The sequence below is a fragment of the Panthera onca genome, chromosome A3, assembly GCF_046562875.1.
Source record: "Panthera onca isolate mPanOnc1 chromosome A3, mPanOnc1 haplotype 2, whole genome shotgun sequence".
Classification (NCBI taxonomy): domain Eukaryota; kingdom Metazoa; phylum Chordata; class Mammalia; order Carnivora; family Felidae; genus Panthera; species Panthera onca.
In genome coordinates, this window is record NC_138341.1 from 49,773,215 (window position 1) to 49,795,134 (window position 21,920).

Here is a 21,920-nt window from a genome sequence, read left to right on the forward strand (position 1 = left end):
GGCCAGTGGTTGAGCCCCCTGTAGATATCAGAAATGGAGGACATCAGATCAAGAGATCTGGCCCTCAAGAGGTGTCACATAAGACTGGAACAAGGTCAGATCAGGGAAGCCAGAGAACGAACATCTTTATGGGGGTCAGTGGAGGGTGGGGACTTCTTAGAGATGGATGGTGATGGTGCAGAAGGGCTCCTGTTGGGGGCTGACAACCACATGCATCTATCCTTACAGTTCACCCAGAGTGCCCTTGACTGCATGAGCGTAGAGGTGGGACGGCTGCGTGCCTTCTTGCAGGTGAGAGCACAGTTTGATCTCTTGGACCTCCTCCTCCTCCTTGTTAACCCCTGCCTCCTCACCTCCAGCCCTAATGCTGACTTGGTTCCCCGTCCGTTTCATATTCTCTGAGTAGGGTGGACAGGAGGCTTCAGATATTGCCCTCCTGCTCCGGGACCTGGAAACATCATGTAGTGACATCCGCCAGTTCTGCAAGAAGATCCGAAGGCGAATGCCAGGGACAGATGCTCCTGGGATCCCAGCTGCACTGGCCTTTGGACCACAGGTTTAGGGCAGCGATGGGGGGAAGGAAAGGAAGCTGAATAGAACCAGGAAGGGCTTAGAGTGTCAAGATCTGGATCTGGTCAGGGAACAAGAATGGTTTTAAGGTAACTGGGAACTGTGGTGCTGGACTCCGGGTGGGCTCCTGACTCTGGGCTGTTGCACAGGTGTCCGACACACTCCTAGACTGCAGGAAACACTTGACGTGGGTGGTGGCTGTGCTGCAGGAGGTGGCAGCTGCTGCCGCCCAGCTCATTGCCCCACTGGCAGAGAACGAGGGACTGCCTGTGGCTGCCCTGGAGGAGCTGGCTTTCAAAGCAAGCGAGCAGGTAGGCCTGGACGGCAGGGCAGACATGGTGGGGGAGTGATATGGCCAGTGTGAGATTTTCACTACTGCCCTCGGCTCCTATAGATCTACGGTACCCCCTCCAGCAGCCCCTATGAGTGTCTGCGCCAGTCGAGCAACATCCTCATCAGTACCATGAACAAACTGGCCACGGCCATGCAGGAGGGAGAGTATGATGCAGAGCGGCCCCCCAGCAAGGTGGGTGGGGAGCTCTGTGGAGGGGCTTCGGGGGCTCAGGGGAACAGGACTTGGCAGAGCTGCTGCTGGTTGTGGAAGGACTGGGAGGCGGGAGCGGGGAATCCAGAGGGCACCGCCCTGCTTAGAAGGCAAGGTTTTCCCTGTGCCCAGCTCTCTCTGGAAGGAGAATGTTGGTGACCTCCTCTCACTACCCCTGCCTCTGCTCTCGCTTGACCCCTAGCCTCCCCCAGTTGAGCTGCGGGCTGCAGCCCTTCGTGCAGAGATCACTGATGCTGAAGGCCTGGGCTTGAAGCTTGAAGATAGAGAGACAGTTATCAAGGAGTTGAAGAAGTCACTCAAAATCAAGGTGAGGGTGTAGGGTAGGCTCAGGAGCTAGGGGACTGGGAAGTATGCTGAGGTACAGGTCAGCACTGAGTGTTGGGGATCTCCTGGGGCTGAGACCGGTTGAGGGTTGAGGGGAGAAGTGGCGCCTGTATCAGTGTGGGGAACAGCTGTGGGCCTTTAGGAGCTTTCTGGTTCCTGCTCTGTCACAGGTCCCTGGGGGCCCTGGGAGGATGTAAAGGAGGGTGTAAGGGAACTGGACACTCTGACCTTCGCCAGGGGGAGGAACTAAGTGAGGCCAACGTGCGGCTAAGCCTCTTGGAGAAGAAGCTGGACAGTGCTGCCAAGGATGCAGATGAGCGCATCGAGAAAGTCCAGACTCGCCTGGAGGAGACCCAGGCACTGCTGCGGAAGAAGGAGAAGTCAGGCACCTTCCCTGGGCCCTTGCTTATTCCACCCCTCCACTCTGCCAGCCAGTCTCCCTCCTAACTCATCCCCCTATCCAGGCCCTATCAGAGTGAGACTCTCCCCAGGGGAGCAGATGCCATCTCCTTTCCCCACTGCCAACACCATTGTGTCACCCCAGTCATATCATGTGCTGCTCCTGGCTCCTCACCAGCAGGGCTGCTCCAAGGACCTGTCTGGACTGAGAAATGGGGACGGGGCTCTGGGGAAAGGGCATTGCCTAAGCCCGGATTTCTTTTTCACAGAGAGTTTGAGGAGACGATGGATGCACTCCAGGCTGACATTGACCAGCTAGAGGCAGAGAAGGCAGAGCTAAAGCAGCGGCTGAACAGCCAGTCGAAGCGCACGATTGAGGGGCTCCGGGGGCCCCCTCCCTCGGGTATTGCTACCCTGGTCTCTGGCATTGCTGGTGGTGAGTGCAGTGGGACAGGCACCATTGGTGCAGAGGAGATTGAATGGCCTCCCTCCTGTCCTTGGCCTCAGTTTGACTTCTACCCGTCTCTTACTGGACGTTCAGCCAGGAATGTGCTCGCCCAGTTTCAGTCTGGCAGTTTTTCACCAAGTTTTTACTTCTCCTGAAGATATGTGCAGAGGTTTCCACCCCACCCCCCACCCCCCCCGCTCCCCCAGCCCTGATCAAGGTGGGCCATTACCAACTTGTCAGTGGACCTCAGAATTACCATAACAGTTAGACTGTAGCATATGTCCCTTTTGGACCTGCAGTCTGGCCTTTCTGTCCCAGCCCTATATCCCAGAGGGTCATCAGCCTGCAGCAGATTGGGCTGACTCTGCTGCCGTATCCAGCCATGCCTGGTTCCTGCACTCGATTCCTCCTCTGCTTACACTTTGCATTTCCCCCTACTGAATTCACATGGCTTTACTCCATGGTGTGGTTGTCTGTCCCCTTGCTGACTTCTCCCACTTGGGGCTTGTGTACTGACCTCTGCCTGGTCTCCAGTGTGGTCAGGGCTCCTTACCTGGAGTTTTTCTGGTTATTGGGCCCAGGCTCCCCAGTTTTCCTGGATCATGGAGGTGGCTACTGCCATGTTAGTTCTCATCTGCTCTATAGTTTTTCAGTTTCTTACCTCCAGAAGACAGACTTCTTGCCCTAAAGCCCTCAAGATCTCTAGCGCTCCCCTGCTATGCCTGTCTTGTCACCTGGCCTCACCCAAGGTCTTGTTCTCATCAAAGCCCCCCTCACTGGTGCCTCTTGATCTTGGGAGGTGACCAAGTACCTTGTTGACTTTGGACTCCTGTGGTACAGTGGGCTCCTGTTCTTTGGGGAAGGGGTCTCCAGAAGTTACCAAGTTGTGTTGTTTTGGCACAGGCTTTTTAAACATACCGGTTCAGACTTACAAAACTTCCCACCAAAAAGAGTGTCTTTTGCCTCAGAACAGTGGGGAACCCAAGGAGCAGGAATGTGGCTGCTTCTTCAACTTCAGCTTTGCTGCTGTGGGAAACTAGGGTGCAGACATCTCAGGGTCTTGGGAGCATCCCCTCTGCCCTTCTTGGAGATGGAATATGAGGCAGGGAGGCTGGAACGCCACATGCCCCAAGTGCTTCCTCCACGCACACCCCCACTGCTGTTCTTCCTTATGCTCTGCACCCCGTCTCATGGCCTTATTCCTCTTTCTTATCTTTCCTTCACACGTATTTGCTCATACCCCAGATGCAGAGGGCAGAGGCAGGGTCTTATTAGAGGAGGAGTGATTAGGGTTTCCCTGTAGGTTGTGACCAGCATTCCTCTGGTGTGACCCCTTAGCCCCAAATTGTCTAACTCCTCTCTCCTCTCTTCCTGCTCCCCCATGGGCTATTCCGATCACAGAAGAACAGCAGCGAGGTAGAGACCCGCCCTGGTGGGGGGTTACCGGGGCTGTGGGAACCCACCCTGGTGGGGGTTACCAGCCTGGGGGAGCAGGATAAGGCTCCCCCCTTGGGAGCAAGCAGGACTGGAGGTGGGAGTGGATAAGGAGAGGGGTTGAGTGGAGATGGGGCCCATCTTCAGCCCTCTCCACTTGGAGCTGATGGCATTTGTCTTGGTACACACAGGAGGCACCCCTGGGCAGGCTCCAGTGTCTGTTGCAGGCCCTGGGCTGGTGAAGGATTCACCCCTGCTGCTGCAGCAGATCTCTGCCATGAGGCTACATATCTCCCAGTTACAGCATGAGAATAGCATCCTCAAGGTGAGTTGTTCACAAGGAGGACTGGGGTGCAGGTGGAGCCCCCCCTGCCCCATTGATGATAGATGGCAGGGCCTTCTGTCACCTCTCACTGCCATTCCTCTTCTTTCCTTCACAGGGAGCCCAGATGAAGGCGTCCTTAGCAGCCCTGCGCCCCCTGCATGTGGCAAAGCTCTCACCCCATGAGGGCCCTGATAGTGAGCTAACAGCTGGAGCGCTGTATCGTAAGACCAGCCAGCTGTTGGAGACGTTGAATCAACTGAGCACGCACACCCACGTAGTAGATATCACTCGTACCAGCCCTGGTATGGAGCCACCAACCCCTGAGATTAATAATATACCCCCTCCCTTTGCCCCAGGGCTGTAACCCCTACCCAGGCAGCTGCCATACTGTAGAGGCTCTTCCTGGCATTGCTTTTTGGCCTCAGTGTTCAATTTGCTTGATTCACCCATTACGTACCTGCTCCATGAGAAGGTCTAGTATCTTCACTTTCTGACTCTTAATCCAGTACAGCTGCCTGCTTGGGCCTTGGTGGGCCTCACTAGCCTTCCCTCCCCACAGCTGCCAAGAGCCCGTCGGCCCAGCTCCTGGAGCAGGTGGCTCAGCTCAAGTCCTTAAGTGACACCATCGAGAAACTCAAGGTTAGCTCAGACCCTGCCCTTCCTCAGTCTACAGAGTTTGCTTCATAGTGTTCCCTGGTGGAATCCTTAGCACATTTGTTTCCACAGGCACTCCCATATTTCCTCTGAGCCCAGCCCTGTGATAAGAGGTAGAGGGCAAGGTGGGGTTCCTGCTTTGGAAGCTCACTGTCTCGGTGCAGACAGAAGACAGATTCTCATCAACAAAATGGGTTGAGCTAGGATCATCTTAAGAGTGTGTGGTTTGGGTGCAGCTTCTTCAGTGCTGAGATCACTGTGGGGTAGAATGGTTGCGGATGGCTTCCCAGGGGCCGTAGAATCTGAGTTGGACCTTAAAGGATAAGGATCTGTAAAGTAAGGATATTGGATGGGGTTGGCGGTGAGAGCAAAAGTATGATGACAGAGAGGACCAGGTCCCTGCCCCCTGATATTAGTGTCCCTGTGAAGCCAGGGAGATACTGGGCTAGCCTGTGGGGGTCCCCTCAATGAACCCTTGTTCCACTCCTTGCCAGGATGAGGTCCTTAAGGAGACCGTATCTCAGCGCCCTGGAGCCACAGTCCCCACTGACTTTGCCACTTTCCCTTCATCAGCCTTCCTCAGGGTAAGAGGGAGCATCGGGGGGAGGATGGGCAGTATTGAGGGTTCACGCGGGTCCTTCCCCTCTCCTCCAGAATATGAAGAGGGCTTTGGGGTCTCAGGTCCAACAACTACACAACATGAGTTGCCTGGCCAAGTCTTACTTATAAGGGACTCAAGAGTGCTTGCAGTGCTTCCAGAAATTCAGTATTTTAGCAGTTAAACATCTATGATTTTTGACACCAGGAGAGACTCAAAACTCCCTTGTCAGACTATGTACCTCAATTCTGATTTGAAATATGTGGTCATCATAGTTTAGGATCCTCAAAGCCTATCTCACAGGGACTGCCTTAGTCTCCATGCTCAGAGGCCTTGTGAGTGGCACACAGCTCAGGTGACCTCTTCCCCTTGCCAACTCCCAGGCCAAGGAGGAGCAGCAGGACGACACCGTCTACATGGGCAAAGTGACCTTCTCGTGCGCAGCTGGCCTTGGACAGCGACACCGGCTGGTGCTGACCCAGGAGCAGCTGCACCAGCTTCATGGTCGCCTCATCTCCTAAGTGCTCCTTCTCCTCTCCCACACCCACCTCTTGCCCCATCCACTTCTACCCTCAGCCCTCCTGGTGCCACTCTGCCTGATGCACAGCCACCTCAGTTAGTCCCCATTGTAGAACCGTGTGTGTACAGCTGTTCCTGCCCTACTCAGCTTCACTTCTGCCAGTCAGTGCCCTGCTCCTGCCCCTCGACTTGGGTTCCCCTATTTCCATTCCCTGGCCTCTGCCAGAATTTGCTGTTCAGCTGCTCCCTCCTTCCTGAGGGGCCTCAGGGCATGTGGGGGGTAGGCTGAGACCCCACCACCAAAGGTTCAGTGAGGTCCCCCTGATAGAGGACTTCACCCCTTGATTAAAGCAACTTCTGCTTCAGTGCTTTCTGTGTGTTGTTGGGAGTGGGACTTGGGCCTTTCAGCTCAGAGTGGGAGTGGAGAAGAAGGGATGCTGAGGAGGCTTTGGCTGTGCCAAATTTGAGAGGCACAGCCTCTCAAACGATAGAATGTTCACGTGCAATAAGTTACTGTGAACAAGGGGGAAAGGGCTGGACCAAGGGTTTGGCACCTAAGTTCATCTTCAGTTAGGAGAGCTGGGACTTAGGCTCAGCTACCCAACCTCCATGTGTCTCTCAACCAGTTCCTGTTGACGGCAGAGGGACCTTTCCAGATGCAAACTGGGCCATGTTATTCCTTGCTTTAAATCCTGAAATGATTCTTCCAACTAAAATGCAAAATTTAGATAAAACCCTGAAACAGTTTCTCTAAGTATCTAGAGTATAAAATTTGAATTCACTAGAATAGCACACCTACTAGAATAGGCTGTCTATGATTTGGGTCCTGCCCACCTCTCCATCCTCTTGTGGGGCTACTTGTCCACATGTGCCTTGTGGTCTAGCCTTAGTGAATCCCTACAGTTTCTTTGCCACCCTGTGCTCTCTCAGACTCCTTTCCACTGCTCAGAATGCTAGCCCCCCTCCTGCCCTCTGCTCCACCTCCCTGCCCCCATCCCGCCTCAGCTGACATCCTGTTCATGTATTAAGACCACTCTGACATTGCCACCTTAGGGAATCTCCCAATTCCTGTTGCTTGTTAGGTGCTCCTCTTCTGGACGGAGCAGAGACTATGAACTTTTTTTCCAGGTGTGCTTGGATTTAGTTGTTTTGTTACTTGGCAAGGTTTCTAATCTTTAGTCTGTTTCTGAATCACAGCATGGAAAGAATGATACCTTACAGGGTTGCTGTGAAGGCTAAATGAGATAATGCACATGGGCTTCTAGCACCGTGCCTGGTGCATGGCAGGCTTTCTTCTCTTCCCCAGTACACGCACCTGCAACACTGCTTTATGCCAGGAAGCCTCTCTTTCCATTGTAATCGTTAGTTAACCCATCTGTCACTCACTTTAGACCAACAGAGTTCCAACAAGATGTCTTTTATTTCTTCATCCCCCCAAACACAGGAGAAGAGTACACATTTGGGGAAGAGAACTGTGAGTTTCATTTTGAAAATGAGTTTGAGGTGCTTGTGAGAATGCCCGAGTGCAGATGGCCATTGGCAGTTGGAGCCAGCTGGGTCTGGAGCTTAGGGAAGTCTAGGTTGGAGATACAGATAGGGGAACGAGCTGTGTCAGTGGTGGTTGGAGATTTGGATGAGGTGTAGTGTCTTAGTTCAGGTTCCTCAGAAAATCGAGCCGGAGGCAAAGCTGAAGTGCTAGTGCTTAAGGCAGCTGCAATCCCCAAGCACTGAGATGGAGGAAGAGGATTGAGGGAAGCTAGGCAGGGAAGAAAAAGAAATGAGGTATGTTTTTAGGAGTTGGCCGCTGCTTCACAAAGACACAGCTAACCCCTTGCCTGTGTGTACCGTCTCTGGATAGACTGTTGAGAAACACTGTGCCCAGCTGGAACATTCCATTGGGATTGATGGAAGGATGGAGAGCAGATTCACCTCCTCTTCCTCCTGTCTTCTTTTGTTGCTCCAAGTTTTCCCTCCCTCACTTGCTGGGATTGCATTACTTGGCCACCAGGAAAGCCGGATCCCATGCCCTGCAGCCATCCAAGTCCTGAAGTAGTGAGGTGAGCAGAAAGGCACTGGCCCAAAGGACTTGGTCAAGGCAGAGCAAGCAACTGAAGGCCTGGAAATGAGGTGAGGCCTCAAGTCACCCGAGGAGAGTGTCCAGGGCAGGGGGAGGCAAGAACCCGGGGCAGTCCTGAGTGTTACAGAGCCTGCAGTGGAGCTCAAGGGAGCATCCATTGGAGAAAGGTCCCCAGAGGAAGTGTCACAAGGCCAAGGAGGAGAGGTAGTCAGCAGGCTCTGATACAGCTCAGAGGTCCTGTGGGCTGCATTCTGGAAAGTAGCACCTGATTCTCAGATGCCTGATGAGCTGACCAGAGCAGTCTTGGTGGGATAGAGGGAGCAGAAACTGGGGCATGGTGGCAAGAAAGGGGAGAGAGCAGCATGTGTGCACTGTGTCCCAGTGTTCAATCGTGGAAGCTGATGCAAGCATCACTACAGATGGTAATGGGAGCTCCTCATGGGGCCCAAGAGGTTTCTGGAAACTGGGATGTGATGATGGGGTAGAGAAGCCTAGTGAGGCACCCTGTACCAAGGATGGAGCACAGCATGGGAAGAACCTCCTTTGATGCATCCACTCAACTCCCAGTTGTGCCATGAGAACCAGGCAGACTGGCTGGCGATTGGCAGGGGCAGGGTATAAACAGTCTCAATTTTGTCACCTAGGAACCCCTCTCTTTTTGGGGCTCTTGGGCAGATTCCTAGGGTCAACATCAATTTCCCCAACATAGCAGCTTTGTGAAGTAAGAATAAGGCTCATATCCCAGCTCTTCCTCTTATAAGCTGTGTGAATTTGGGCAAGTTGCTTAAGCTCTTGTTTCCAGTTTCTGTATCTGTACTGAGGCTAATAACACCTTCCTCAGGTGGTGTTCCTTCCACAGGTAATTTCTAGGGGAAGATTAAATGAGATACCATGCTTGACACAGGTACTCAATAAAAAAGGATATTTGGGAGAGGCTGAAACTGAATAAATGAAATACAAGTAGCCATGTTCCTCAGACATACATATGACACAAATAATCATATTTTGGGTCCCAAGGGATAGGCAGTCCTTGGCGCTCAGCTTTTAGCTTGTTTTCATGGTCTGTTACCATCTTACTTTCTGCCGTCCAGGTACTGTTTCCTCCTACTCTTAGCAGGCCAAGACTGAAGGAGAATCAAAGGTTTGTGGCATTCTCCCTCCCCACCCCAATTTGAATTTGCTCGCTTGGTTCCCATTTTCTGTGCTACCCCACAGTGGGGAGCAGGAATGGAGGCAGTACGGAGACTTGAGTCTCTGCTGGCTAATCCTAGGAAACGTGCAAGGCCCCAGAGCTGACTGTGCCCTACCCAGCCTTGGAGCTGAAAGTGAACCAAGAGCACGTGTGCTCCACAGCTCCAGGTGCCCAACTGGGGCAGCTTCAGAGGATGGAATACCTTTACCCCTGTCAAGTAGGCCCAGGGCACCTGGAGAACATGGGACCTGAGGGTGAGGGTTCCTCCTACCTTCCTGTGGGTGTTGTGATCCATGTAGTTCTCTCCAATATGTATGTTGAGAAACATGTCGTTCATCCAGGCTTCTTTCATCTTTACCACATGTGCAAGCTGAGACTGGTACTGCTGCTCCCCGGGACAGATGGCCGTTACTGCTGAGGTGCTCAAAGGGGTGGCCTGGGACATTTGGCTTCCATTCCTCTCCGGAAGCCTGGGGAGTTTGGGAGTGAGACCTGGATTCGTCTTGTTTAAGTAACTGGTGTCGGAGTAAATATATGTCTGTCACTCTGTGTTTTGTTTTGTTACTTTTTATTATGGGAAATTTTAACGTTCAATGAAGAGCGTAGGGTATAATGAATCTCCATTTGCCTGTATTCACCATTTCATGACCATTCTTATTTCCTCGACACTCCTTCACTCTTCTTTCCCCCCAGATTGTTTTGAAGCAAACCCCAGGCATCATCTTACCATTTCATTTCAAAGTATTTTAGTATCCCTAAAAGATAGTTCTTTTAAAAAAAAACTACAATACCATTATCGTGCCCCAAAACTGTACTTCACCAAATATCCAGTGTTCAAATTTCCCTGATTGTATCATAAATGTTTTGTTTTACAGCATGTGTATTTGGGTAAGGTTCAAGGGAAAGACAGCACACTACAAATAGTTGTCTCTTGAGTCCCTTGTTCTAAATTACCATTATTGCACCAATATATGCTTTATATGTATATACTTTAAACTTTATTTTTAATGTGTCAGCAATTTATACACGTATTATCATCTTGAGAACACAAACAACATAACATGGAGGAAGATTGAGAACGTAGGTTCCCGGTACTTAGTCACTAATGATTGTGGAGAGTTTCCTTTTAGGGTTTTTTCTCTTTTTTTTCTTTTGAGAGAGTGAGAGAGCGAGCGTGCATGTGTGAGTGGGGGAGGGGCAGGAAGAGGCAGGAAGAGAGAGGAAGAGAGGGACAGAATCCCAAGCAGGCTCCGCACTGTTAGCACAGAGCCCAGCATGGGGCTCCATCTCATGAACCGCAAGATCATGACCTGAGACGAAATCAAAAACTGAATGCCCAACTGACTTAGCGAACTAGGTGCCCCTGTTTTCTATTTAAAATGTTAATTTAAAGATGTCCTGCTATGGCTCTGCAAGCATAGAGCTGCCGGAAGGGGAGTACAATGAAAACAAAATGGACCCAAAGTTAGGAAGAGATAAAGAAGCAGAGTCAAGAGAGAATAGACGTTGAAGCTAAATATAAGGATTTCCTCCATTCAGATTGCTAGCCTCAGTCTTCCCCTGGGCTGCTGGAGCAAAATACCATGGATGGGATGGTTTATTGGCAACAAACATTGATCTCTCTCAGTTCTGGAGGCTGGGAGTCTGAGATCAGGGTGCCAGCAGAATGAGGTTCTGGAGAAGGTGCTCTTCTGGTTGCAGGCAGCTGACTTCTCAGACCCTTACATGGCAGAAAGTAAGTAAACTCTGTGGCCTCTTAGGAGGGCACTAGTCCTATTCATGATGCTCCACACTCATGACCTAATCACCTCCCACAGACCCTACCTCCAAATACTGTCACATTAAGGATTAGATATCAGCATGGATTTTGAGGAACACATTTAGTCCATAAGGGCATCCAAGTAAGTGCTAAGAAATTATATCTTCCAACCCCACCCTCACCCTAACAGACAATCTTCAGATTGTCCTTTAATTAACCAAACTGATGGGCCCCATTCATCTGAGAAGGAACAACCTCCTCACAGCACTGTACACGGAAAGGGGCAGAGGGAAGGAAAAGTGGTGGGACGGTAACCGCTTTTGAGGTTCTCTAGGTGTTGGGTAGTAGAGCCTTCGCTTTGGGAAGCCTGTCAATTAGCTGGAGCTATGGCCCTTCAACTTTATAAATGATGCTGTAACATATTTCTACTGAAGAACTGCAAGATTGACCAAAAAATGTTTACAGAAAGGGACCAGATACCCAGGCAGTATGGCAACGTGGGTATTGATCATGAGCTGAGTGCTTTCGAACTCTCTGCTCCACAGGTTAGGTTAGAAACTCCAAACCCATGACTTTTGATTGGACAATGGGGCCAATACCAAGTGAAGCTTTGCTTCACGTGTGACAACAGGATGGAGCTACAAGAAAACAAACACTTCCGTAGAATATAACTGAGAAGCCCCTTGAACTTCCTTCAACCAAGCCATACCTACTGGCCAAAGATGATGTGCTTTTCAACCAACAGAGGATAGTGGAGATGCCATTGATGCCACCTTTTACCATAGGAAGGGACATGTGAATGTACAAGAAGGTGATGGAGCTGCGGTCAGCACTGGATGCAGCGGATGCAGCAGGATAAAGAAGGATACAGAGCAGCGCCAAGAAAGGTTAACTTTCTCCATCCCTATCCCTGCCCAAATTCTGGATTTATAAGCACTCAGGTCATTCTGTCCACTTTCAGAGAATTGGCTTAGGGGAGAAAGAAATGCAGAGATTTTTTGTCTCCTGAAATTGCTAAATAGGACTTCACAAAGAGGTATGTGAGGGTCTGAGATGACTGAAAAAATTTGAATTTAGAAGGTGGAGAATTTTATAGGCATTCGAGTCACTTCTCCCTGGGCTGCTGAGCCGTTCACAGTAAGCCACAGGTATGGTAAGTCCCACTATTCTCGCCTTGTTAGTGAGCAGGAGACAGCAGATACATAGCAAGTAACATAACAAGTATGATACCAAATTACATAAACCAGCTTGCAATGGTAAAGTTAAGAAAAAGACTGTCCACTAGTTTTAGTTCTGGGACAGAGAAGGGTTTCCAATTTAAAGATTTGTGTCCCCAGAGTCGTGAGTCCTTTTTTTGTTTGTTTAATTTTTCATATTTTATTCCTAGTATTAATAGGTTAAGAAAGTAGAATTTCCCAATTATTGATTTATACTGTTTATAAATGCACAAAATGCTCAATTTCATAAATAGTGATATTCACTGATCTCTTTAAATGTAATTTCAATCCTTATTTTGAGTGTAATAATAATTTAATACCTAAACACACACAAAATATGTATATCCTGAACTACAGGAAGTTGAGGAAGTGGTTTCCATAAACCATATTTGATTTTAATCGAGTACACATTTTCACAATCAACAAGTGCTAACAAATATGTTAATAAAACACTACCCCAAATGCTTATTCTGGCATCAGCGTTTTAAGCAATTCCATTCCAACTACTGCTAAAAACATGTATTTTAGAAGCTTTAATCTGATCCAGGAAAATGAGTTCTACAACTTGACAAATATTATTGTCTAAGCCCCAGAGCTTTTAAGTCAAAAAAGCCTTCCAACACAAGCATTCACGTGAAATTTAGTTTCTCCCCCAAATCACTTGCTATCTAAAGAAAAGGACATGGAAGGCAATTATCTTTTTTTTTTTTTTAAAGTTTATTTATTTTGAGAGAGAGAGAGAGAGAGAGAGAGAGAGTGAGAGAGCAAACGTGTGTGAGTCAGGGAGGGGGAGAGAGAATCCCAAGCAGGCTCCACACCCAGTGCATTAGATGCTCAACCAACTGAGCCACCCAGGTGTCCCTGAAGAAAATTATCTTTTAAGGCAGATAAACAGTAGTACAAAAGACTATATTCCCATATCATCTACTTAAGAGAAACACAAACCAGTTTACTATCTTTTGTTAAATTTTTTATTTAAATCCCAGTTAGATATTAGTTGCAGGTGTACATTATAGTGATTAAACCATTTAGTATCCTTAATAATCTGTTAGATTACTGTTGTCTAGGAACTTGGGTTCAGGTATCACAGGGTAAAGGTGACATTTAGATTTCACATATTAAATAGCTATAGTAGGGGCAGCTGGTTAAATAGTTACATATTTATATATAATATATGATAACATTAAATAGTTATAGTAGGGGCTCAGTCAGTTAAGTGTCTGATTTCAGCTCAGGTCATGATCTCAAGGTTTGTGAGTTTGAGCCCCAAGTGGGGTCTCTGCTGTCAGCACAGAGCCTGCTTCAGATCCTCTGTCCCCCTCACTCTCTGTCCCTCCCCTGCTCGTGCTTCCTCTATCAAAAATAAATCACTTAAAAAATAAAAATAAATAGCTATAGTATAGCTTACAATGGCACAAAGTCATCTAATATAAGTACTACTTCATCATTTAGATAGTCAAAAGTCAGAAGGAACTGTGTGGTTTGCAAGATAATTTAACTTTTGTGTGGTCATTAAAACCCAATGAGTAATTCAAATATGGTATTATCAAAGCAGGCAATTAAAATCTCAAATATCACTCTAAAATTGAAGACATGAAAATTTTGTGTTTCTCCATCTTTCAATTACATGGACCTTACTGTAGAAAATATTCAGTTATTATATATGGTTTCCACACAAGATACTGAAGCTTCATAAATTACAAAAAGTGTCAAGATCCATAGTAGGCTTCGTCAAATTATTTTCCGGCTCGTTTCAAATTTTCATTCACAGTAATCACGAGTAACCTTAGCAAACTTCCCTGGGTCCTTTCATATCAAAAAGATGAATCCTCAACTTGTACTTACCTTGTCTTTCATTTGACATTCCCTTGTGTGTCGTTTCAGAATGAACTCTATGGCAATGTCTTCAAGAATATGCACTGTCTTAGTGTAAGTATTCCGATCATCCAGGTTACCTGGGTGGCTCAGTTGGTTGAGTGTCTGACTCTTGACTTTGGCTCTGGTCGTGATCTCACAGTTTGTGAGATGGAGCACTGTATGGGTCTTGACACTGACAGTGTGGAACCTGCTTGGGATTCTCTCTCTCTCAGAAATAAATAAACATTAAAAAAAAGTATTCTGATCATCCACCAAACAAATGCATTATATATTGCAATTCTTTAGAAAAAGTCTTCTCTGTACCTCCGCCATTTTCTTCATCAAACACGGGGTCTTCTATCCTATCTTCTCAAGGTCATTTTTATTCTTCAAGTCTGTTCTTGGTGTTCTGCCAAGGCTATTCAGTCCTGGACTTAGTTGGATGGCTGTGGTGCCAGGTTTGGAACAGAGCTGGAAGCAGTGCCAAAGTCTCCCCAAGTCATTTCTCAGAGACTGGAGCTGGTGTTATGACAAGAATGGGAGAAGCCTAAGATATCTATGTCACTGCCTCCATGGTTAGATTTGGAATGGGTGGTGGGGGCAACATGACTGCTCGTGGCAACCTCTGAGGATGGAGAGGGAAATAGTGACTTTGCCTCCAGGTGGGGCTAGGAGTAAACTTAAACTCCCAGTGCCTAAGTTTAGTAGTCCTGGGCTTAGAAACATATCATCTCTTGGTTGCAATGTTACTATTACTCAACTTGGTGATCTGTCCTTCCTTGAAGCCCAGATCCAATTTGGGATGAATGTCTAGTTCTTGAGATTCTTTGGACATCTTAGATACTTGCTTTACCTACTTGAGGTGATTTTGCAGAAGGATGTTAAAGTCAAAGGCATCACCCTGATCTATGAAGTAAATGTCAATGAAAGCACTATGCCCAGTGTAGTCCCGGAACACAGTAGAAGCTGGAATCTGCCCCTACCTCCTCATCAATGGTAAGATATTGTTTTCTGTTGGTGCCCAAGCAAGGAGCTCCTGTGATATTTTATACTTGAGTTGATAGGCAACCTTTCATTTTGAAGTGATTTGGAGGTGCCCAGTCTAAGCAGGCTGGCCCAAATTCCAGCCTGTACCTGCTGTAGGAGGCCCTGGGCAAAGTCTGGTAGATGTTGACATCTAGCTTCATACACAGGTCAAGTCTTGTATTTCCACCTTGCTGCTATATTGGCCCTGCTCTCCATGCCTGTTAAATCTCTTTTAATCTCTAGGTTCTTAATTTCTTTTTTTTTTTTTAAGTTTGTTTATTTATTTTGAGAGAGACAGAGTGTGAGCAGGGGAGGAGCAGAGAGAGAGAGACAGAGAGAGAGAGAGGGAGAGAGGGAGAGAGGGAGAGAGGGAATCTCAAGCAGGCTCCACACTGTGAGTGCAGAACCTGACACTGGGCTCCAACCCACAAAACCGTGAGATCATGACCTGAGCTGAAATCAAGAGTCAGATGCTCAACTGACTGAGCCACCCAGGTGCCTCTCTAGGTTCTTTATTACTTGATTTTTCCATATAATTTATTTGTCAAAGGAACTATTTCTCAGAGTCTGAATTTAAAATACATTCTCATGGTGTTAATAGGATCCTCTGCCTTTCACATTTCCTGTAAATTGTTAGCTTTTCCTATAAATCACAGCTGTGATTCTCAAAGTATGATTCTCTGGCCATCAGCACCAGCACCACCTGGAAACTTGTAAGATATGTTAATTCCTACCCCACCAGAGGGGCTGGCCATCAAAGCCAGCATCCCATGGCCTTGGGAGGCTTAGCATCCCATTTTTGAAGTCATCAGTTGAAGAAACAATGTCAAAACAACTGGGGTAGGGAGGGGTAAAATATTGGTGAGGTAGTAGTTGGTCTCTTGATGGGATGCCATGCAGGTATTTCTAGATTTCAATCAATGAAAAATTTAAAAACTTTTTTTTTTTGCATCATATCAAAACAAATGGAATGGTAGACTTATGGTTAAACAGCTTAGTTGATTTAATGTACTGTGAAAACTGTATGACTACTGAGGTTCCAAGTTTCCCTGCCTTTCTTGGAGAAGTGAGAGGACAAGTGTTCACTAGGTTATCAAATCTTGACACTTTCTAGATGACAAGGTAGCTCAGATATGGAAGACCCTCTCCTGGAGTCTTAGGTCACCTAGGTACTTAGCAGCTGAGAACACCTGGTTTAGAAGACCCTTGGCTGGGTCCTTCACCTGCAGCAATGGCTTGTCAAGTTTCTGTAGAGAGTTGAAAGCCAGGCCTGTTTTCCCTTCTAATCTTAATGGAAAGAGCTAGCCCAGGACTGGCTGTTCTAGAAGACAGTGAGAACCTATGCAAACAATTGAGCAAGGACCAAAGGTGAAATTCAAGTTTTGTGAACTTGTGGAGTAAATACAGCTTGCCTACCAAATTGTGAAATCAAACTTTGTTTTCCAAAGTCTCAGTGGACAAAATCTAAGATAAATTACTTTAGACCCATATGGACACTCCTTTGTTAAAAAAAAATGCTGTAAATATTTGTTAACACTCATGGAACTGACTGCCAGAAGAGAATGGATTTTACTGTACATTAACTTTTTAAAATGGATTAAAAAAGAAAAAGAGCACTTAGACGCTTAACACAATGATAAAACACAAGTAGTTGACCACAACTTGTTAGAGTTTTCCTATATATTTACACAATGATATAGGAAATTCACTTTTCAGTGGGAAAAAATCCTAACTATTTTATAAAGTAGGTAGTTGGACTCCTGTCTTTTTTTTTTTTTTTTTTTTATGTAGTTTTGAGAGAACCTGAGTGGGGTAGGGGCAGAGAGAAAGGGGGACAGAGGATTTGAAGCAGGCTGTACGATGACATCAGTGAGCCAGATGCAGGGCTCAAACTCATGAATGTGGGATTATGACCTGAGCCAAAGTTGGACACTCAACTGACTGAGTCACCCAAGTGCCCTTGGGCTCCTGTTTTAAATGAAGACATGTTTTCTGAAAAAGAAACATCCCCCCTGACACTAGGTCAGTGGGGATATAGAATGACGAGGGGTGCAGAGGCTGGAACTTACTTATCCGTTCTACTTTTGATGGACATCTGGGTTGATTCCAAGTTTGAGCACCTATAAACTACGTGATGTAAATATCCTTGTTTACTTGGCCTGGTACACATGTACAAAAGTGAAATTGCTTAGTCATTTTGATGAGGGAGTGTAGGGCAAGCGGAGGGCAAAATACAGGCTAACAGCACCCCCCACCCCAGGAAAATATGTGTGATATTGCTCGGACACTCCTGGCTACCCAAGAACAAAGCAAAGGGGTTTAAGTGCTTGCCATGGTAATGTGGGAAACTAAGGCAAATGAAAAATTGAATTTCTTTACTGCCTACAGCCCACTGACAGGTCCTTGAAACCTGCAGAGTGACCTCCCTCTAGGAGCTCAGCTACCTCAGGATGACACTTTGCTAGGGGCAAAAGAGAATCTTAGCTTTACATTATCCCAACCTCAGGGATCCTGTAAATCTACTTCCTTTATCTCAACTGCCCCAAAATATATGCTGGCAATCATACTCCAAGCTTATAGCCTCCTGATATGCATATGAAGGGTCTCATGACTGAGGTTTTATTAAACAGTAATAAGTGGTGTTTCCCTGGCAACAGCTAGCCCCTCAAGGTCCTGGAAATCTTGTTCTCAAAATACCTTAGAGACTTCATCCCTCACCCCCTCCCAACCTGAGGGTATATAATGAGTTACCCATCACACCCCCAGTGCAGCCCTTTCTACCCATGGGTCTGTCCCCATGCCTTAATAAAATCACCATTTTTGCACCAAAGACATCTTCAAGAATTCTTTCTTGGCTGTTGGCTACAGACCCCATGAACCACCCCCCTATCACCCCAAAACTTCATTAATTTGGTATGTGTATTTTCATCCTTATTAACTATCTCCACATTGTTCTTGCAGAGTGGCTGTCCTGGTTTACAATCCCAGATCAGGATGGATCTCCTTGCCTGGATTCAAGTGCTCCCCTGTAGAGAGTGGGGGAAAATAAGTGTTAGGAAGAACAAGGAAGTTTGGCAAGGGAAGGCCTTGGGTGCCAATCCAAGGAGCTCAGACTTCATTTGACTGCCCTGGAAATCCTCTGGTGATTTGGGAACAGAGAACAAAATGCAAAAATGCGGTTTTAGGAAGGTGACACTTTAAAGCTGACAGTTGGTTTGTGTTGTGGGGAGAGTGGGGATGGTCATGGGGCTGGCTTAGGCCAGCAGCAGGACTCAAGTTCACAAGACAGAGATTTGTGGGGTGAATGTGCAAAGGGGGAACTGAGCAAATGCCATGGGACAAGAGATCTGGACCATACCAGCTCTACCAATGCTTGTCCTTGAATAATCCCATTAGGCCATTGCACACTGCTGGTGGGGGTATGCATACCACATTCCTTCTGGAAAACACTGTGTCATTATTTAGCAAAGATGAAGATGCAGATACCTAATGATCAGAAGTCCCAAAATATACCAAAACAAACAGGCAAACAAAACCACTTCGAAACGAGGGACTTCAGGAAGGAAGGAATTTTCAACAATGTCGAAGGTAACAGAGAGGCCCGTCAAGAAAAGCCTTGAAAAGCATCCACAGACTTCGGCTATTAGGAGTCTGATGATGAGTTTTGCCAGGGAAATGTTTGTGACATGGTAGGAACAAAATGTAGAGCAGAGTGGTTTGAGGGCAGAGCAGATGGTAGCAAAAGGTAACTGCGTGTATAACGTGCTGTCAGGATGGTTGGCTGAGTACAGACTCAGCACACGGAACATTTGGGATGTGATAAAAGCAGCATTTCAAACTACTGGATAGAGGATACATAATTTGACAAATGGTGATGTAACACAGGGGAAAAATCATAAAGTTAAATCCTCGTCTTACACCATATACTAAATTCAAGTCAGACGGCTTTTAGAACTAGACGGAAGTATAGGTGTACATAAACCTGGTGGTGGTTAAAGTGTTTCTGAGACTGGCAACAAAACTAAAACCTTAAAGGAAAATATGGATAAATTTGACCTCATTGAAACATGCACGCACACACGTGCACTGGACCTCCTGGAAAAGAAGGAAAGGTCACTGACAAAATTGAATAACCAATGACAAATACAGAAAAATATTTACAATAGATGATAAATAATTCTTATGCATAAATAAGAAAAAAGAGAAACACACTGATATAAGCATAACTATGAATAGCAATTCACAAAAACTCCAATTGTTTCATATTAGCTGCAAAAAAGTCAATCTCAGTAGGAATCAAAAACTCTAGTTCGAGATGAACTGAACTCTTACATTTACTTCTCTTCCCTCCCTAAGTTCATCTGAAATTACTTTTTTTTTCAATGAAAGAAAGGAAAGAAAAGGGAAAAAATTCCAAAGCAGTGCTGGAAAACAAGTAGAGTAGTTATCCCTTACCCATGGGGTACATATTCCAAGACCCCCAGTGGAGGCCTGAACTGCAGATAGTACCAGGCCCTGTATATACTGTTTTTTCCTATATATAACATACCTATGATAAAGTTTAATTTATCAATTAAGCACAGTAGGATATTAATAACAACAATAATAAAATAAGACAACTATAGTAATATACTATAAAGAAAGTCATATGAATGTGGTCTTTCTCTCTCTCAAAATAGCTTATGGTATGGTACTCATGCTTCTTCTTGTGATGCTGTGAGATGATAACAGGCCCACGTGATGAGATGAAGTGAAGTGAATGACGTAGGCACTGTGACATACCGTTAGGCTACTTCTGACCTGCTGATAAAGGAGGATCACCTGCTTCTGGACCACGGATGACTGCAGGTAATTGAAACTGCAGAAAGTGAAACCGTGGGTAAGGAGGACTCCTATACAGTAGATTCTTTGGGATCTGACACCCAGCACCTGTCCCTTTGGCAGGAAAGTCCTCCAGCCCCACTCTGTTCATGTGGTTCATGAGAGACTGCCATGTTCTTGCAGAGTCAGCTTCCTAGCCGTGGCTGAATGACCCAGGCTTGGGCACAGTTAGGGGAGGGGATGCCTCTCACTCACACCTCCCTTACCTTGCATTCTATTTTACGGCACAAACACATCATAGTCAATTGGAAGACCAAATATAGCTTTACCAGTTGGTAAAGACTTAGAAACCTTGTGGTACATTCTTGGATAGGCTCTCTTAAGATCCCTTTTGCCCTCCTTTTTATTTATTTAATTTTTTTCTCACGTTTATATTTATTTGGAGAGAGACAGAGAAAGAGAGCAAGCAGGGGAGGGGCAGAGAGAAAGGGAAAGAGAGAATCCCAAGCAGGCCCTGTGCTGTCAGCACAGAGCCTGTCTTGGGGCTCTATCTCACCAACCGTGAGATCATGACCTAAGCCAAAATCAAGTAGGATGTTTAACCGACTGAGCCACTCAGGCGCCCCTCCTTTTCACCCTCCTAATTGCACAGATTGGAAAGCCCCAAACCTTATTTCTCAGTAGCCATTGCTATTAGAGTTCTGGATATAAACTGGGTTCTACCAATTAACTATGCTTGCATCACATTTGCTGAGGAATCTGCCTCCTAACATGGAGAAAAGAGGGAGTCACCTGAGAATTAGGTAGAGTAGGAAACCCTGCAGCTCTGAGACAGTGGGCATCGTGGCAGCCAGTGGCAGTGGGGACACTTTGGGCGTGTGCCCCACAGTCCACCCTGCCTGTCCCTTTGTTCACACACAGCAATCGAATGGCTGTTTTTCTACAACAAGGCAGAAAGGCTCTCAAAGTAAATAAGAACTCTTGGAATAACGTTTTTTTGTTTTAAGCCAAAAAAATGTAAATAAGAATGTGCATTGGTTGACAGCGAAGGTGGCATTAGAGCTGGACAGAGGAACAGTCAAGTGCTCCAGGGAACTCTCGGTGGACACTGGATACAAGCAGGACAGCACTCTGCTGCCAGGGCAGTTCCCTCCCCATTTCTTTTATCTGGAAGGATCCTCAGCCTGCAAACCTGTCCCCTTTGTGCATCCTGGAGGGAAAGCTATCTGCCCATACCTTCCTGTCCCCTCACTAACCCAGGGTGAACCTCACCCTCTAATTCCTGCATGAAGTGAAAAACAAAAACTAAAATATCTGAACTAAATATCCAAATGATTTAAACAAAACCTGGGTGGTTGGAAACCAAAGGGTTTCAGTAGAATGCTTGGTGGTAACAGCCCAACGGGCCTTAGCCCCTCTGCTACCATCCACTCTGAGTCCGATCACTCCATTCTTGCACAAAGTCCCATTTCCCATTCCTTTGAGCTCAGACACATTTGCTGATATTTAATTTATGTCTCTCCCTAGAATGGCCCAAACCTTTTCCTCCCCAAACTTACTGTGTACGAGGGAAACTGCATTCTTCTACCAGTTAGGTCTTTATTTTTACGGCTTCTTCCCTCTGCCTCATATACACCCTTGTTCTGCTGTTCCAAATCCCACCCCTACCCTTTCCCCTCACTGTCCTTCTGAGGCCATTTTCTCCATGAAGTGTTTCTTTAACACACAGGGCCTAAGCTAGGGCCTGGGCCCTCCGAGACAAGCAACGATCATTTGTGAAATGAGTCAGTCCTCCAAACACATATGATTTTTTTCTTACTGAAACCCTCCTTCCCTTTGTGCTTTTTTTATGGGGCCTTGCACTTTTCTGCTTGTGCTTTTGTCTAATTTCTGATGTGCTAGAGACTCCATGAGGCTGGAGACCGTACCTTCTGGGCCAGGGTATCCTGATGGCCCCAAGATGGAGGGGTCCCCTGGCTTGTTGTCCTTTCAGAGCTAAAACCAGGAAAGTGTCAGACAAAACAAGCTGAATATGTTATCCTAGTCTTGCTAGTCTTTGATTCCATGGATTGTGGAAAGAAACTAGGATGTAAGGTTAATATTATGGCTCAGACATGGTCTCCAAAACATATGCC

General features: G+C 46.7%; 1 protein-coding gene and 1 pseudogene across 8 annotated transcripts in view; one reads left to right on the forward strand and one right to left on the reverse strand.

Annotated features, from left to right (window-relative positions):
• DCTN1 (dynactin subunit 1) overlaps positions 1-6,201 on the forward strand; it is a 31,011-nt gene extending 24,810 nt beyond the window's left edge. For 5 of the 8 annotated variants that reach the window (XM_060656926.3, XM_060656891.3, XM_060656907.3 and 2 more), the window contains 13 exons: positions 229-291; positions 407-556; positions 720-881; positions 965-1,096; positions 1,317-1,442; positions 1,697-1,839; positions 2,128-2,294; positions 3,708-3,722; positions 3,932-4,065; positions 4,181-4,367; positions 4,625-4,704; positions 5,214-5,303; positions 5,701-6,201. In XM_060656926.3, coding sequence (XP_060512909.1) covers positions 229-291; positions 407-556; positions 720-881; positions 965-1,096; positions 1,317-1,442; positions 1,697-1,839; positions 2,128-2,294; positions 3,708-3,722; positions 3,932-4,065; positions 4,181-4,367; positions 4,625-4,704; positions 5,214-5,303; positions 5,701-5,838 — 1,587 coding nt within the window. In that variant the 3' untranslated portion in view covers positions 5,839-6,201. The remainder of the gene's footprint in view (positions 1-228; positions 292-406; positions 557-719; positions 882-964; positions 1,097-1,316; positions 1,443-1,696; positions 1,840-2,127; positions 2,295-3,707; positions 3,723-3,931; positions 4,066-4,180; positions 4,368-4,624; positions 4,705-5,213; positions 5,304-5,700) is intronic. The other 3 variants (XM_060656899.3, XM_060656939.3, XM_060656947.3) reach the window with 1 other exon arrangement.
• Positions 6,202-14,360: 8,159 nt separating this feature from the next.
• Positions 14,361-20,627, reverse strand: LOC132671897 (adaptin ear-binding coat-associated protein 1 pseudogene; annotated as a pseudogene).
• Between the last annotated feature and the right edge of the window lie 1,293 nt (positions 20,628-21,920).